The sequence below is a fragment of the Scyliorhinus canicula genome, chromosome 6 (genome assembly GCF_902713615.1).
Source record: "Scyliorhinus canicula chromosome 6, sScyCan1.1, whole genome shotgun sequence".
NCBI lineage: Eukaryota > Metazoa > Chordata > Chondrichthyes > Carcharhiniformes > Scyliorhinidae > Scyliorhinus > Scyliorhinus canicula.
In genome coordinates, this window is record NC_052151.1 from 10,961,270 (window position 1) to 10,978,426 (window position 17,157).

The 17,157-nt window shown below is 50.2% G+C and overlaps 1 protein-coding gene across 6 annotated transcripts in view; it reads left to right on the top strand.

Moving 5' to 3' along the window:
- The window catches only part of LOC119966976 (dynein heavy chain 8, axonemal-like), a 1,648,910-nt gene that overhangs the window by 1,505,670 nt on the left and 126,083 nt on the right, over positions 1 to 17,157 (top strand). For all 6 annotated transcript variants that reach the window (XM_038798944.1, XM_038798946.1, XM_038798947.1 and 3 more), the window contains one exon: positions 12,829 to 12,984. In XM_038798944.1, the coding sequence (XP_038654872.1) occupies positions 12,829 to 12,984 (156 nt within the window). The remainder of the gene's footprint in view (positions 1 to 12,828; positions 12,985 to 17,157) is intronic.

A 17,157-nucleotide genomic window follows, 5' to 3' on the forward strand; every position in this document is an offset into this window, starting at 1 on the left:
GTCCCCGGAGGAAGCGTGGGCCTTTGTGCAGGCTGAAATGTTGGACTCGAACTAGAGATTGGGGGCTGTGGGAGTTTCTCTATTTCTGTATCATCTTTTATGCTGCAGAGGGTTATTCTGTTTGTTTCTGTTTTCTCTCTCGCTTTCGGACGATGTGGGTTATGGTTTTGTGTTCTAAGGGGGGTACTGGGGTTTGTGGTTGATCTGTGTCTTTGTTTGTACGGAATTGGTGGTTGGGAGCTGCGTTGGTGGGGTGGGGCGGGCTTTTCTCTGGTTTCCAGCTCTGCGGGACGTGGGGGTGGAGCTGGTGGCGAGGGGCGTGGTTATTAGACCGGGTTTCCCGAGCTGAAGTGGTGCCAAGGAGCTGATGCAGGGGAGGAGGGGGAACCTCATGTCGGGAGGGGTCGGAGTTAGAGCGGGAGCTGCCGGGGTCAGCAGAAGTCAGCTGGCTCACGGGAGTACAGTGGAGGGAGAGTCGCAGCTAGGAGGGGTCCTAGCCTGGGTTGGGGGGGGGGGGGGGGGGGGATACCGGGTTGTGTGCTGGATTGGCCAGGGAGGAGCTGGGGGGGGGGTCGGGGTGAGGTTCTATCGCCGTGGGAAACGGGCCGAATGTGCGATGGCCAGGGGCGAGCAGTCAATGGGCTATGGCTAGTCGAAGGGGGAGGGGGGGGGGGCGGGGTGCCCCCTGATCCGGCTGATTACGTGGAACGTGAGGGGGCTGAATGGGCCGGTTAAGCGGCTCCGGGTGTTTTCACATCCGAAGGGGCTGAAGACGGACGTGGCCATGCTCCAGGAGACCCACCTGAATGTGGCGGACCAGGCCCGTCTGAGGAAGGGGTGGGTGGGGCAGGTTTTCCATTCAGGGCTCGACACGAAGAACCGGGGGGTGGCGATCCTGGTGGGGAAGAGGGTGGCGTTTGAGGCGTCTGAGGTTGTGGCTGATAGTGGCGGCAGATATGTGATGGTGAGCGGTGGGCTGCAGGGGGAGAGGGTGGTGTTGGTTAATGTGTACGCCCCAAATTGGGATGATGCTGGTTTCATGAGGCGTATGTTGGGCCGCATCCCTGGCCTGGAGGTGGGGGGCTTGATCATGGGTGGGGGACTTCAATACGGTGCTGGATCCCCTACTGGATCGTTCTAGTTCAAGGACAGGCAGGAGGCCGGCAGCGGCCAAGGTGTTGAGGGGCTTTATGGACCAGATGGGAAGGGTGGATCCCTGGAGGTTTGGGAGGCCGAGGGCTCGGGAGTACTCTTTTTTCTCCCATGTGCACAGAGTTTATTCCCGCATTGATTTCTTTGTTTTGAGTAGGGGACTGGTCCCGAGGGTGGAGGAGGCCGAGTATTCGGCTATTGCGATTTTGGACCATGCTCCGCATTAGGTAGATCTGGAGATGGGGGAGGTGCGGGACCAGCGCCCGCTTTGGCGTCTGGACGTGGGGTTGTTGGCTGATGAGGAGGTGTGTAGGAGGGTTCGGGGATGTAGCGAGAGGTACCTCGAGGTCAATGATACTGGGGAGGTCCAGATGGGGATGATGTGGGAGGCTCTGAAAGCAGTGATTAGAGGGGAGCTGATCTCCATCCGAGCCCATAGGGAGAGGGGGGAGAGGAGGGAGAGGGAGAGACTGGTGGAGGAGCTGTTGAGTGTGGATAGGAGGTATGCGGAGGCCCCGGAGGAGAGATTGCTGGGGGAGTGGCGTAGCTTGCAGGCCAAGTTTGATTTATTGACCACCAGAAAGGCGGAGACACAGTTGAGGAAGGCGCAGGGAGCGGTCTATAAGTATGGAGAGAAGGCGAGCAGGATGCTGGCGCATCAGCTTCGTAAGCAGGACGCGGCTAGGGAGATTGGTGGAGTGAAGGATAGAGATGGGAATGTGGTGCGGCAGGGGGCAGAGGTCAATGAGGTCTTTAGGGACTTTTATAGGGAACTGTACCGGTCGGAGCCGCCGGCGGTGGGAGGGGGAATGGAGAGTTTTCTGGACAGGCTCAGATTTCCAAGGGTGCAGAAGGAGCAGGTGGAGGGACTGGGGGCGCCGATCGAGTTGGAGGAGCTGGTCAGAGGGATTGGCCACATGCAGTCGGGGAAGGCGCCGGGACAGGATGGGTTCCCGGTTGAATTTTATAAGAAATACGCGGACCTGCTGGGCCCCCTGTTGGTTAGGACCTTCAACGAGCATGGGAGGGGGGTGTTCTGCCCCCGACAATGTCTCGGGCGCTAATCTCCCTGATCCTGAAGCGAGATAAGGACTCCTTGCAGTGCGGATCATACAGGCCGATTTCACTGCTGAATGTAGACGCCAAGTTGCTGGCGAAGATCTTGGCCACTAGAATAGAGGACTGGGTGCCGGGGGTGGTACATGAAGATCAGACGGGTTTTGTGAAGGGGAGGCAGCTGAACACTAACGTGCGAAGGCTGCTAAATGTGATAATGATGCCGGCAGCAGAAGGAGAGGCGGAGATTGTGGTGGCATTGGACGCGGAGAAGGCCTTTGACAGGGTTGAGTGGGGGTACTTGTGGGAGGTGTTAGAGAGGTTCGGGTTTGGGGTGGGGTTTATTAAATGGGTGAGGTTGCTGTATGAGGCCCCGATGGCGAGTGTAGCGACAAATAGGAGGAGGTCCGAGTACTTCAGGCTCCACCGTGGGATGAGGCAGGGGTGCCCCCTGTCCCCCTTGCTTTTTGCGTTGGCAATTGAGCCTCTTGCCGTGGCTCTCAGGGAATCGAGGGGGTGGAGGGGTTTGGTGCGAGGTGGGGAGGAGCACCGAGTGTCGCTGTATACAGATGACTTGCTGCTGTATGTAGCAGACCCGGTGGGGGGAATGCCGGAGGTGATGGAGATTCTTGCTGAGTTCGGGAGTTTCTCGGGCTATAAATTGAACCTGGGCAAGAGCGAGCTGTTTGTTGTACACCCGGGAGATCAGGAGGAGGGGATTGGTAGGCTCCCGCTAAAGAGGGCAGTGAGTTTTAGGTACCTGGGGGTTCAGGTGGCTAGGAGCTGGGGGACTCTGCACAAGCTCAATTTTACTAGGTTGGTGGAGCAGATGGAGGAGGAATTTAAAAGGTGGGACATGCTGCCGTTGTCGTTGGCGGGTAGAGTATAGTCCGTTAAAATGACGGTGCTCCCGAGGTTTTTGTTTTTGTTTCAGTGCCTCCCCATTTTCGTGCCGAAGGCCTTTTTTAGGAGGGTGAACAGCAGCATTCTGGGATTTGTTTGGGCACACGGGACTCCGAGGGTAAGGCGGGTCTTTTTGGAGCGGGGCAGGAATAGAGGAGGGCTGGCGCTGCCCAACCTCTCTGGGTACTATTGGGCGGCTAACGTCTCGATGGTACGTAAGTGGGTAATGGATGGGGAGGGGGCAGCATGGAAACAGATGGAGAGGGCGTCCTGTGGAGGCACGAGCCTGCAGGCACTGGTAACGGCGCCGTTGCCGCTCCCTCCAACGAGGTACACTACGAGCCTGGTGGTGGCGGCTACCCTCAAAATTTGGGGGCAGTGGAGGCGACACAGGGGGGAAGTGGGGGGCTCGATGGAGGCCCCGCTGCGCGGGAACCACCGGTTGTTCCCAGGGAACATTGATGGCGGGTTCCTGGGGTGGCACAGGGCGGGCATTAGGAAGTTGGGAGACCTGCTTATTGACGGGAGGTTCGCAAGCCTTGGTGAACTGGAGGAGAAGTTTGAGCTCCCCCCGGAGAATATGTTCAGGTACCTTCAGGTCACGGCGTTTGCTAGGCGACAGGTGGAGGGGTTTCCTTTGCTGCCCCCGCGGGGGGTAAGGGATAGGGTGCTTTCAGGGGTGTGGGTCGGGGATGGGAAGGTGTCTGACATCTACCAGGTGATGCAGGAGGTGGGGGAGGCGTCGGTAGAGGAGCTGAAGACTAAGTGGGAGGTGGAGCTGGGGGAGCAGATTGAGGAGGGGACATGAGCGGACGCCCTGGAGAGGGTGAACTCCTCCTCTTCATGTGCGAGGCTTAGTCTCATCCAGTTTAAGGTGCTGCACCGGGCCCACATGTCCGGATCTAGGATGAGTAGGTTCTTTGGGGGCGAAGACAGGTGCGTCAGGTGTTCGGGGAGTCCAGCGAACCATGCCCATATGTTCTGGGCATGCCCGGCACTGGAGGAGTTCTGGAAGGGGGTGGCAAGGACGGTGTCGAGGGTGGTGGGATCCAGGGTCAAGCCAGGCTGGGAACTCACGATATTTGGGGTTGGGGTGGAGCCGGGAGTGCAGGAGGCGAAAGAGGCCGATGTTTTGGCCTTTGCGTCCCTAATAGCCCGGCGGAGGATCTTGCTGCAATGGAAAGATGCGAGACCTCCGAGCGTGGAGACCTGGATTAATGACATGACGGGATTCATTAAGCTGGAGAGGGTCAAGTTCGCCCTGAGGGGGTCGGTACAAGGGTTCTTTAGGAGGTGGCAGCCTTTCCTCGACTTTCTGGCTCAACGATAAGGAACTAGGTCAGCAGCAGCAGCAACCCGGGGGGGAGGGGGGGAAAGTGGGGGGGGGGGTGGTTTAGGGGGACAGTGTTTAAGTTAATTTGCTTATTGTTAATTTATTTTGTTGTTTATTGGGTTTGGGGGGGGTGAGGGGGTTTGTTATATGCGTTGTTACGGGTGCCGGGGGGTGTTTATTATTGTTATTGTTATTATTGTTCTGTTGATATATATTTTTCAAAACATTCCAATAAAAATTATTTTAAAAAAAACAAAAAGAAACGAAGGGACTTGTTCAAGATTCCCTTAAGGTTAACGTGCAGGTTCAGTTGGCAGTTAGGAAAGCAAGTGCAATGTTAGCATTCATGTGGAGAGGGTTAGAATACAAGACCAGGGATATACTTCTGAGGCTATATAAGGCTCTGGTCAACCCCATTTGGAGTATTGTGAGCAGTTTTGGACCCCGTATCTAAGGAAAGATGTCCTGGCTTTGGAAAGGGTCCAAAGGAGGTTCACAAGAATGATTCCTGGAATGAAGTGCTTGTCATATGAGGAACGGTTGAGGACTCTGCGTCTGTACTCGTTGGAGTGTAGAAGGATGAAGGGGATCTTATTGAAACTTATAGAATACTGCGATGCCTGGATAGTGTGGAGGTGGAGAGCATGTTTTCACTTGTAGGAAAAACAAGAACCAGAGGACACAATCTCAGACTGAAGAAACGGTCCTTTAAAACAGGTGAGGAGGAATTTCGTCAGCCAGAGGGTGGTGAATCTGTGGAACTCTTTGCCAAGTCACTGAGTGTCCTTCAGACAGAGATAGATAGCTTCTTGATTAATAAGGGGATCAGGGGTTATGGGGAGAAGGCAGGAGAATGTGGATGAGAAACATGTCAGCCATGATTGAATGTCTGAGCAGACTTGATGGATCGAGTGGCCTATTTCTTTTTTTTTAATAAACAATTTTATTGAGGTAGTTTTTGGCTTTATAAACAGTTACAGACATCATCAGAAAGGAAGCAAAAAAGGCAAAAATGTGCAAACATCCACGTACTTTCAATACTTCCACTGTAACATATTGCACAAGCCCGCTCCCCTCCCACCGGTACTACCCGCCATATTTTCCCTCCTACTCTACTCTAAACCCCCCCCCCTGCTGACGCTCACTCTCCCGCAAAGAAGTCAATAAATGGTTGCCACCTCCGGGTGAACCCCTGCACAGAACCCCTCAAGGCGAACTTGATTTTTTCCATCCCCAGGAAACTCGACATGTCCGCAAGCCACCACTCCGTCTTCGGGGGCTTTGAGTCCCTCCACGCCAATAATATTCGTCGCCGGGCTATCAGGGAAGCAAAGGCCAGCACATCGGCCTCTTTCTCCCCCTGGACGCCCGGGTCTTCCGAAACCCCAAAAAAAGCCACCCCTGGACTCATCACCACCCTTGTTTTTAGCACCTGGGACATGACCCCCGCAAATCCCTCCCAGTACCCCCTCAGCTCAGGGCATGCCCAAAACATGTGAACATGGTTCGCTGGTCCTCCCGCGCACCTAGCGCATTTGTCCCCTATCCCGAAAAATTTGCTCATCCGAGCCACCGTCATATGGGCCCGGTGAACAACCTTAAATTGGATCAGCCCGAGCCTAGCACATGTCGCGGTCGAGTTTACCCTACTCAGGGCCTCTGCCCACAGCCCATCCTCCATTTCCCCGCCTAGCTCCTCCTCCCATTTAAGTTTCAGTTCCTCTGCCTGGGACCCTTCCTCCCTCATGAGCACCTGATAAATACCCGAGACTCTACCCTCCCCTTCATCCCTCCCAGAGACTATTCTGTCTTGGATCCCCATTGGCGGGAGGCGCGGGAAAGATGGGACCTGTCTACGAACAAAGTCCCGCAACTGTAGGTATCTAAAATCATTTCCCCTTACCACCCCAAATTTCTCCTCCAAGCTCCTCAAACTCGCGAAGCTCCCTTCCAGGAACATATCACCCACCCTTCCCGCCCCTGCTCGCCGCCATACTCGGAACCCCCCATCCATACTGCCGGGGGCAAACTGATGGTTGTCGCAGATTGGCGCCCAGACAGACGCCCCCATCTCCCCCACATGCCTCCTCCACTGGCCCCATATCCGCAGGGTCGCCACCACTGTGGTGCAGGCTGGTGGTGTACTTGGCCGGCGGCAGCGGTAGAGGAGCCGTGACCAGGGCTTCCAAACTGGAGCCCCTGCACGAAGCCGCCTCCACCCGCTCCCAAATAGACCCCGTACCCACCATCCACTTCCTTATCATAGCGATGTTGGCCGCCCAGTAATAATTGACCAGACTCGGCAAAGCCAGCCCTCCCTCGCTGCGGTTCCTCTCCAACATCGCCTTCTTTACCCGCGGAGACTTTCCCGCCCAGACAAAGCTCATGATCAGCCCGTTAACTCTTTTGAAGAAGGACTGTGGGATAAAGATCGGGAGGCACTGAAAAATAAACAAAAATCGAGGGAGGATTGTCATCTTTACAGTCTGCACCCTCCCTGCCAGCGACAGCGGGAGTGCATCCCATCTCCGAAACTCTCCCTTCATTTGCTCCACCACCCTGGCCAAATTTAACTTATGCAGCCTGCCCCAGTCTCGTGCCACCTGGATTCCCAAATACCGGAAATTTTCCTCAACCAGCCTAAACGGTAGCCCTCTCAATCTGTTCTCCTGGCCCCTTGCATTGACCACAAACATTTCACTCTTGACCGTGTTTAATTTGTACTGGAGTGGCCTATTTCTGCTCCTATAGAACATAGAACATTACAGCGCAGTACAGGCCCTTCGGCCCACGATGTTGCACCGTCCTGTGAAACCCTTCTAAAGTCCCTCTACACTATTCCCTTATCGTCTATATGCCTATCCAATGACCATTTGAATGTGTTTAGTGTTGGCGAGTCCACTGCTATTGCAGGCAGGGCATTCCACACCCTTACTACTCTCTGAGTAAAGAACCTACCTCTGACATCTGTCCTATATCTATCTCCCTCAATTTAAAGCTATGTCCCCTCATGCTGGACATCACCATCCGAGGAAAAAAGCTCTCGATGTCCACCCTATCTAATCCTCTGATTATCTTGTATGCCTCAATTAAGTCACCTCTTAACCTTCTCTCTAACGAAAACAGCCTCAAGTCCTTCAGCCTTTCCTCATATGATCTTCCCTCCATAGAACATAGAACATAGAACAGTACAGCACAGAACAGGCCCTTCGGCCCTCGATGTTGTGCCGAGCAATGATCACCACGTAACCCGTATACCCGTAACCCAACAATCCCCCCATTAACCTTACCTACGGGCAATTTAGCATGGCCAATCCACCTAACCCGCACATCTTTGGACTGTGGGAGGAAACCGGAGCACCCGGAGGAAACCCACGCACACACGGGGAGGACGTGCAGACTCCACACAGACAGTGACCCAGCCGGGACTCGAACCTGGGACCCTGGAGCTGTGAAGCATTGATGCTAACCACCATGCTACCGTGAGGCCCCAATACCTCCATACCAGGCAACATTCTTGTAAATCTCCTCTGTACCCTTTCCAATGCTTCCACATCCTTCCTATAATTTGGCAACCAAAACTGCTCGCAATACTCCAAATGCGGCCGCACCAGAGTTTTGTACAACTGCAACATGACCTCATGGCCAATAAAAGCTAACACACCGTACGCCTTCTTAACAACCCTCTCAACCTGGGTGGCAACTTTCAGGGATCTATGGACATGGACACCGAGATCTCTCTGCTCGTCCACACTACCAAGAATCTTACCATTAGCCCAGTACTCTGCCTTTCTATTATTCCTTCCAAAATGAATCACCTCACACTTTTCTGCATTAAACTCCATTTGCCACCTGTCAGCCCAGCTCTGCAGCTTATCTATGTCCCTCTGTAACTTGTAACATACTTCTGCACTGTCCACAACTCCACCGACTTTAGTGTCATCTGCAAATTTACTCACCCATCCTTCTATGCCCTCCTCCAGGTCATTTATAAAAATTACAAACAGCAACGGCCCCAAAACAGATCCTTGTGGCACACCACTAGTAACTGGACTCCAGTCAGAGCATTTCCCATCAACCACCACTCTTTGTCTTCTATCAGCTAGCCAATTTCTGATCCAAACTGCTAAATCACCCTGAATCCCATGCCTCTGTATTTTCTGCAATAGCCTACCGTGGGGAACCTTATCAAACGCTTTACTGAAATCCATATACACCACATCAACTGCTTTACCCTCATTCACCTATTTGGTCACCTTCTCGAAGAACTCAATGAGGTTTGTGAGGCACGACCTACCCTTCACAAAACCATGTTGACTATCTCTAATCAAATTATTCCTTTCCAGATGATTATACATCCTATCTCTTATAAACCTTTCCAAGACTTTTCCCACAACAGAAGTAAGGCTCACTGGTCTATAGTTACCGGGGTTATTTCTACTCCCCTTCTTGTACAATGGGACAACATTTGCTATCCTCCAGTCCTCTGGCACTATTCCTGTAGACAAAGATGATTTAAAGACCAAAGCCAAAGGCTCAGCAATCTCCTCCCTAGCTTCCCAGAGAATCCTAGGATAAATCCCATCGGGCCCAGGGGACTTATCTATTTTCACACTTTCCAGAATCGCTAACACCTCCTCCTTATGAACCTCAAGCCCTTCTAGTCTAGTAGCCTGTATATCAGTATTCTCCTCGACAACTTTGTCTTTTTCCTGTGTGAATACTGACGAAAAATACTCATTTAGCACCTATCCTATCTCCTCGGACTCCACGCACAACTTCCCACTACTGTCCTTGACTGGCCCTACTCTTACCCTAGTCATTCTTTTATTCCTGACATACCTATAGAAAGCCTTAGGGTTATCCTTGATCCTACCTGCCAAAGACTTCTCATGTCCTCGCTTATGGTCTTATGGTCTTTTCGTCTTCTTTGATTTCTCAAGAACCCACCCAGATGTTAACCAAACAATCTCACTGAAACATTTGTCTTTCTCACAAAAGTTTCCAATTACCACCTTTTAAAATCCTGCCTTGGAATTTCCACCAAAAGTCACAACTGCTGCCTTTGCCCCAATGGCTCACAGTACAGAGGCAGTCTGTTAACTGCAGCTGTTTCTTTAATTTAACTTAATTGGAGTCTTTGCCATATCCCTGACTTGTCTGTAACACCTCCTGCCCTGCCTGGCTGTCCCAACGCTGGCAACCTGACTGATTGCTCACCACAGCACCTCTTCTGCCTTAATGACTGCTCCTTCCAGATGGTAGCTCCTCAGAACTTCTCCTGACTTCTGACTGCCTGGTGACAGTTCACCACAATTCCTCTTCTGCCTGGAGCCTCTTCTCTCTGAACATCTCTTGTTTGTTCTTTTGCCACCTGTTTATCCTTTATTTTTCCTTTCTTTTATTTTTGCTGTTACATTTTTGATCCATGGATGATTTATAGACATGTGTCTTTAAGGCAGCCTGTGTCTAGAATTCAAGCAGAAGGAAGCAATGGCCTGTGCCTTCAATTCAAACAGAGGATTGTGCTGTTTTAGACTGGTGATTGCAGGCTGGCCAGTGTCAGTAATGACTCAGTTTGATTGATTTGAGTGGTGGCCAATGAAGCCTACGGCCGGGGTTCTCCGATGCCGCGCGGGTCGGAGAATCACCGGGGGGGGGGGCACGAGAATCGCGTCACGCCGCTCTGACACTGGGCTGCCAATTCTCTGGCACCATTTCTCCAGCGCTGGCGGGGTTGCCGCCACGCCAGTCGGGCATGTGGGACTGGAATTGGCTGCACACTTCCCCAGGGTGGCGTAACAACACACTCAGTCACCCAGAATTCCTGCCACAACTCTTGGATGCACTGAGCTAACAATGACTTCCAAAGCTTCTTCTAAACAGAACCCTCTCAACAACATGAAAGAAGCAAATGGTCACTGGGGCTTTGTCTGACACCCAACTACACACAGCTACCAAATAGTTCCCAGAGCTAACAACACTTTCGCTGCACGGAACTAGTCACCCCCCTCCTCACTTGCTCATGACTAACTGAGTCACTAAAATTGACTGGCCATTGAACTGGTCTGGGGACCTATCAATGCACTCCAATAGGGTCCCACACTTGTAATTAGGCAGAAACCAATGTAACAGCATTGGAACATGCTTTTAATGTGACGATAGAATTTACATATCACACACAATGGGGGTAGGAGATGGGGCAGCCTTTAAAAATGGAGCCCTAATCTGCAAGGAGCCTCTCGCGCTGGTGCAATCCCTCTAAATGTGACCTCAGCAGGGAGAAACTCACTGAGGCCAAATAAAATGGCAAAGTGCCACTGGATAGCGGGTTGTTTCTTGGTGCTGCAAACTCTGAGAATCATTCCGGTAAGCGCACCATCCAGCGGATTTTAACTTGAGTCGGCTGAATCGCGTCCAACAATTTGAATTCATAACACACATTATCAAGTCTAAAGATGGTCTACTCTGCCAGGGATGCCCTTCTGTACTCAGCCAGCTTGGCTAGTAGTAGGACACCTTTTTTTTTAATGAACATTTTATTGAGGTATTTTTTGGTATTATAACAACAATGCTATAAACATTGTACATGAAACTATAAACACAGTGCAAAAGCCATCTCCCTCCCTTACAGGTCCCACCTTTATTAACCGCCTACTCTAAGCTAAACTAACCCCCCACTTCTGCTGATGATTAATTTTCTGCGAAGAAGCCGACGAACGGTTGCCACCTCCGGGTGAACCCAAATAGTGACCCTCTCAAGGTGAACTTGATTTTCTCCAAACAGAGAAAGCTAGCCATGTCCGATAGCCAGGTCTTTGACTTAGGGGACTTTGAGTCCCTCCAAGCTAATAGTATCTGTCTCTGGGCTACCAGGGAAGCAAAGGCTAGACGTCTGCCTCTTTCTCCTCCTGGATTCCCGGGTCTTCCGACACCCCGAAAATCGCCACCTCTGGACTCAGTGCCACCCTTGTTTTTTTTAACACCGTGGGCATGACATCGGCAAAACCCCTGCCAAAATCCCCTAAGCTTTGGACAAGCCCAGAACATTTGGACATGGTTTGCTGGTCCTCCTGCACATTTTGCACACCTGTCTTCCACCCCAAAGAATCTGCTCATCTGGGCCACTGTCATGTGAGTGTAGTAATACATCTTGGTGATGTACATTGAAGATCCCCACTTGGAGAGAATATTTACTTCCTAGATACATCTTCCAAGTTGGACCCAACATTGAGGGGTACTGATTTATCAGCTGAAAGATTGAAAGATCCAACATTGAGGAGTACTGATTCATCAGCCAGTGGTCACCAGCAGACGTTCCCTTCACCTCATTTGACCTATTGCCATGAGACTTCATGGAGTCCAGAGTCAATGTTGAAGACTTTCAGGGCAACACCCAACTCATAGAATCATAGAATTTACAGTGCAGAAGGAGGCCATTCGGCCCATCGAGTCTGCACCAGCTCTTTGAAAGAGCACCCTACCCAAGCCCACACCTCCACCCTATCCCCATAGCCCAGTAACCTCACCCAACACTAAGGGCAATTTTGGGCACTTAAGGGCAATTTATCATGGCCAATCCACCTAATCTGCACATCTTCGGACTGTAGGAGGAAACCGGAGCACCCGGAGGAAACCCACGCACACACAGGGAGAACGTGCAGACTCTGCACAGACATTGACCCAAGCCGGGAATCGAACCTGGGACCCTGGAGCTGTGAAGCAATTGTGCTAATCATTATGCTACCGTGCTGCCCCAACTGTATACCTATGTGCCACTGTCACCTATACTGGATCTGCCTGGCTGATCAGAACATACAGGAATAGTGGTGGAGGAGTCATGTATGATTCATAGCATGGCAATACCAAGCTGTTTCTGGACTAGTCTGTCGGACAACTCTCCCACTTTTGGTACAAGCTCCGTATGTTCGCGAGGAGGACTTTTCAGGGTTGACTGGGCTGGTTCTGCCTTTGTTGTTTCCAGGACCTGGGTCCGTGTGGGTGGTCTACCTGTTTTTTTCTTGTTGAATTTCTTTGTAACTATTGATTAGAACTGAATGGCTAGGTCATTTCACAGTGAACCACATTGCCTCATGTGGGGCAGACTGGTTAGGGATGGCCGATTTCCTATCCTGAAGGGCATTAGTGGACCTGATTGGATTTTCCAATCCAATTGATTTAAGATCATTATGACTGAAACTGGCTTATTATTCCAGCTTCCTTAATGAATTTAATTTAAATTCCCCCAGCGGCCATGCTTGGATTTGCACTCTGGTGCCTGGAGTATTAGTCGAGCATCTGGATTATTAATTCAGTGACATTATCACAATGTTACTGTTCCCTCAGCTGATCAATGTCATTCTTGAATGCGTTTTGTTCCAAAGGTAACATCACTTAATCATAAGTATTTCCGGAATCACCTGGAGGATTCGTTGTCACTTGGACGTCCTCTGCTATTGGAAGATGTGCAGGAAGAGTTGGATCCTGCACTGGATAATGTGTTGGAGAAAAACTTCATCAAATCAGGAACCTCCTTTAAGGTGAGCTAATTTAGTAAAAATATAGTACGATTATCGCATTGTCAGATTCATGCTTCAAAGCTGCAACTGAACTAAAGTTCAGCAGCGATTTGACTGAAGAAACATCATGTCTGGCAGAGGAAATTCAAAGTATCATCTTGCATCATTGACTTTGTCTATATATGTGTTTGTGGAACCTATCTCTTCATTCACCTGATGAAGGAGCTGTGCTGCGAAAGCTAGTGATTCCAAACAAATCCGTTGGACTTTAACCTGGTGTTGTAAGACTTCTTACTGTGCCCACCCCAGTCTAACGCCGGCATCTCCACATCAGAACTAAAGTTCCACCACCAGGATCATAAGACACAACATTATTGTATCCCAAAATCTGGATACACACGAGACATTAAACACGATATTGTATGATGTCAACTATCTTCCAAAAGGTTTAATTTAAAGGAGTGACTCAAAGTGGCTGTGTGCTCCTGCTCTTTGTGGGAAGCCAGGAACATTTTCAGAGCCCATGGCCAGTATGTGTGCAGGGTGTCCCCAGCTGCAGCTCCTGGAAACCCACGTTTTGGAGATGGAGCGACAGCTGGGGACACTGTGGAGCACGGAGAGTGTCATAGATAGCACATATAGAGTGGTCACACTGCAGGCTAAGACTCCACAGCAGGAAGGTAATGGGTGGCCACCAGGCAGCATAAGAAGACTAGGAAGGCAGCGTAGGAATCTCCTCTGGCCATTCCCCTGCAAAACAGATATAACCACTTTGGATATTTTCAGAGGAATGACCTCTCAGAGGAAAGCAACAACAGCCAATTGCATCGCACCACGGTTGGCTCTGCTGCATGGAGGAAAAGTAAAAAGTGCAAGAATGCCATATTTATAGGAGATTCAAACGTAAAGGTAATAGATAGGTGTTTCTGTGGCCACAAACAATACTCCAGGATGGTATGCTGCCTCCCTGGTGCTAGGGTCAAGGATGTTTCACAGCAGTTAAAGGACATTCTGGAGTGGGAGGGTGAACAGCCAGTGGTTGTGGTACATATCGGTACCAACAACATAGGTTAAAAAATGGCTGAAGTCCTAAAAGCAGAATCTAGGAAGTTAGGAAGTAAGTTGAAGAGTTGGACTTCAAAGGTAGTGATCTCAGGATTGCCACCAGTGCCACGTGCTGGTCAGAATACAAATAGCAGGATATATCGGATGACTGTGTAGCGGAAGAGATGGTACAAGGGGGAGGGTTTCATATTCCTGGGGCATTGGGACCGGTTCTGGGGGAGGTGGGACCAGAACAAACAGGACAGGTTATACCTGGGCACGACCAGGACGGAAGTCCTAGGGGGAGAATTTGCTAAAGTTGTTGGGAAGGCTTTAAACTAAAATGGAGATTGGAACCCCTGCAAAGATTCAGAGATAGCGGAAACATGAACAAAGACAGAAAGGGGAATAAGAAAAGCGATCGGCAGAGAAATCAAGGGCCTGAATCAAACAGGACCACAGTGAAAAATACTGAGCGAGATTCTCCAGCCTCGTCTGCCTGGCGACTGGAGAATCCCGTCCGAGGTCAATGGATTTCTCCATTGTTGGCATCTCTCCTGTGTCGTTCTAGCTGAGGATGCGGTGGGAGAATCCAGCCCAATGGGAACAGGATAACGAATGTTAAAATGACAAATCTTAAGGCTTTGTGCCTTAACGTGTGGAGCATTTGCAATAAAGTAAATAAATTATCCACGCAAATCAATGTAAATGGGTATGATATCATCGGGATTACCGAGACATGGCTGCAGGGTGACCAGGGATGGGAATTGAACAGCCATGGGTATTCGGTATTTGGGAAGGACAGGAGAAAAAAGATGGTAGAATTGCATTTCTGGTTAAATAGGAAATTAATGCAAGAATGAGAAAGGATATCAGCTCTGATGATCATAGAATCATAGAGTCCCTACAGTGCAGAACAAGCTATTCAGCCAGCCGAGTCTGCATCGACCTTCCGAAAGAGCATTCTACCTTGCCCACTACCCCATTCTATCTCCTTCAGTTACTTCATTTGTAAAGTACAATTTCGCTTTCATAAATCTTTGCTGAATCTGCCACTGTTTCGAAAGTTCTCTGGAGTTTTTATAATAGACTCCAGCATTTTCCCCACTACAGTACTGACATCAGGCTGACTGGTCTATAAATACTTGTTTTCTCTCTACCTTTTTAAATTGTGGGGTTACATTAGCTACCCTCCAATATTCTTTAGTTGGTTCCTCAACACATTGGTCCAGAAAACTATGCCGTATGCACTCCACGAATTCCTCCTCTATGGTATTAATACTAACAGTTTTTGCCCCATGGTGGTTCGCAGCTGTTCCCACACAAATTCCACATTGTGGGGTGACAGGCGGGCACAGTGCTTAGCACTGCTGCCTCAGGTGCCAGGGACCCGTGCTCAATTCCAGCTTTGGGTAACTTTCTGCGTGGAGTTTACATATTCTTCTTGTGTCTGCGTGATGGCCACCAGGAGTGGGTATCCTCCCCCATAATCCTACAGTTCCAGGTGCGCCTTAATCCGGCAGAGATGTTGTACGGTCTCCTTGCACAGCCGGAACCATCAGTGATCTGCTCGGTCCAGCAGGTCCTCGCATGATAGGTGCTGCCGATATACACAAGGCCTGATGCAGGGCCTCCTGCTCAGTCTATTGGACGGCCAGCTATCCAGCCTCACCAGCTAGCCCCTGCTCTGGGTCAGGCTCCTGTTCTGCAGAGTCCTCCCCAAGAAGCTCCTGTTCATGCAGCTTCAGTGCGTCCCCAAGGGGCCATGGCTAGGCAGTTGCCAAACATTCGTGGCTGAAGTCCAAAATCCATTGTAAAGGGTGAAGAGCAGATGTTAGCATGTCCGGCGTTGCTGGATGGAGAATCCACCCCAATGTTTTTTCCTCAACTACTTTCTGTGGCAATGAATTCAACAGGCTTACTGCTCTCTTCTCAGTCCTAAATGGTATAACCCATAAACTCAGACTGTGACCCCTGGTTCTGGATACACCCACCATCGGGAACATCCTTATTGCATCTACCCTGTCTCATCCAGTTAGAATTTTATAGGTTTCTATAAGATTTCCCATCACTCTTATGAACATCAGCGAATATAGTCCTAACTGACTCAATCTCTCCTAGCTTTTGACCTGCTTCGGTAGCCACAATATTTATATGGTTAATCCAGTTCAGTTTCTGGTCAATGGTAACCCTCAGGATGTTGATGGTGGTGGATTCAGCAGTGGTAATGCCACTGAATGTCGAGGAATAATGGTTAGATCCTCTCTTGTTGGAGATGGTCGCCTGGCAATTGCGTGGTGCAAATGTTACTTCCCATCGTCAACCCAAGCCTGGATATTGTCAGGATATTGTCAGGACTTGCTGCATTTGAACATGGAGTGCATCAGGAGGTGCAAATGATGCTGAACATTGTGCAGTCATCAGTGAACATCCCCACTTCTAACCTTATGATGGAAAGGAGGTCACTGATGAAGCAGCAAAAGACGGTTAGACATAGGACACTACCCTGAGGAACTTCTGCAGTGATGTTCTGGTGTTGAAATGATTGACCTCCCAGCACCGCAACCATCTTCCTTTTAACCAGTTTACCTCAGTTTTCTGGATAGTTGGTTTGTGATGCAGAGCAAGGCCAACAGCATGGGTTCAATTCCTGTACCAGCTGAGGTTATTCATGAAGGCTCCATCTTCCCCTTGCCCCTTGCCTGAGGTGTGCTGATCCTCAGGTTAAATCACCACCAGGGGAAATAGCGTCTGGTCATATGGGACCATGGCGACTTTAGTTTTACTTACTTTCTTCCTTTATGCCAGGTATGACTCCAATCAATGATGGATTTCCCCCGATTCCCAGTTTTGCTAGGGCTCCTTGATGCCATACTCGGTCAAATGTTGCCCTTACGTCACTATCACCACACCTCTGGAGTTCAACTCTTTTGTCCATGTTTGAACCAAGGCTATAATGAGGTCAGGAGCTGAGTGACCCTGATGGAACCCGAACACAGTTTCAGTGAGCAGGTTATTGCTGATAACCTGGTTAAGTGCTGCTTGATAGTGCTGTTGATAACTTCTTGCTAAAGCTGGTTGTAAATGCTACATTCTTGTTTTTAGTGTTGACGTGTTCCATCATCAAGGATGGAAACCTCAGCCTCACCA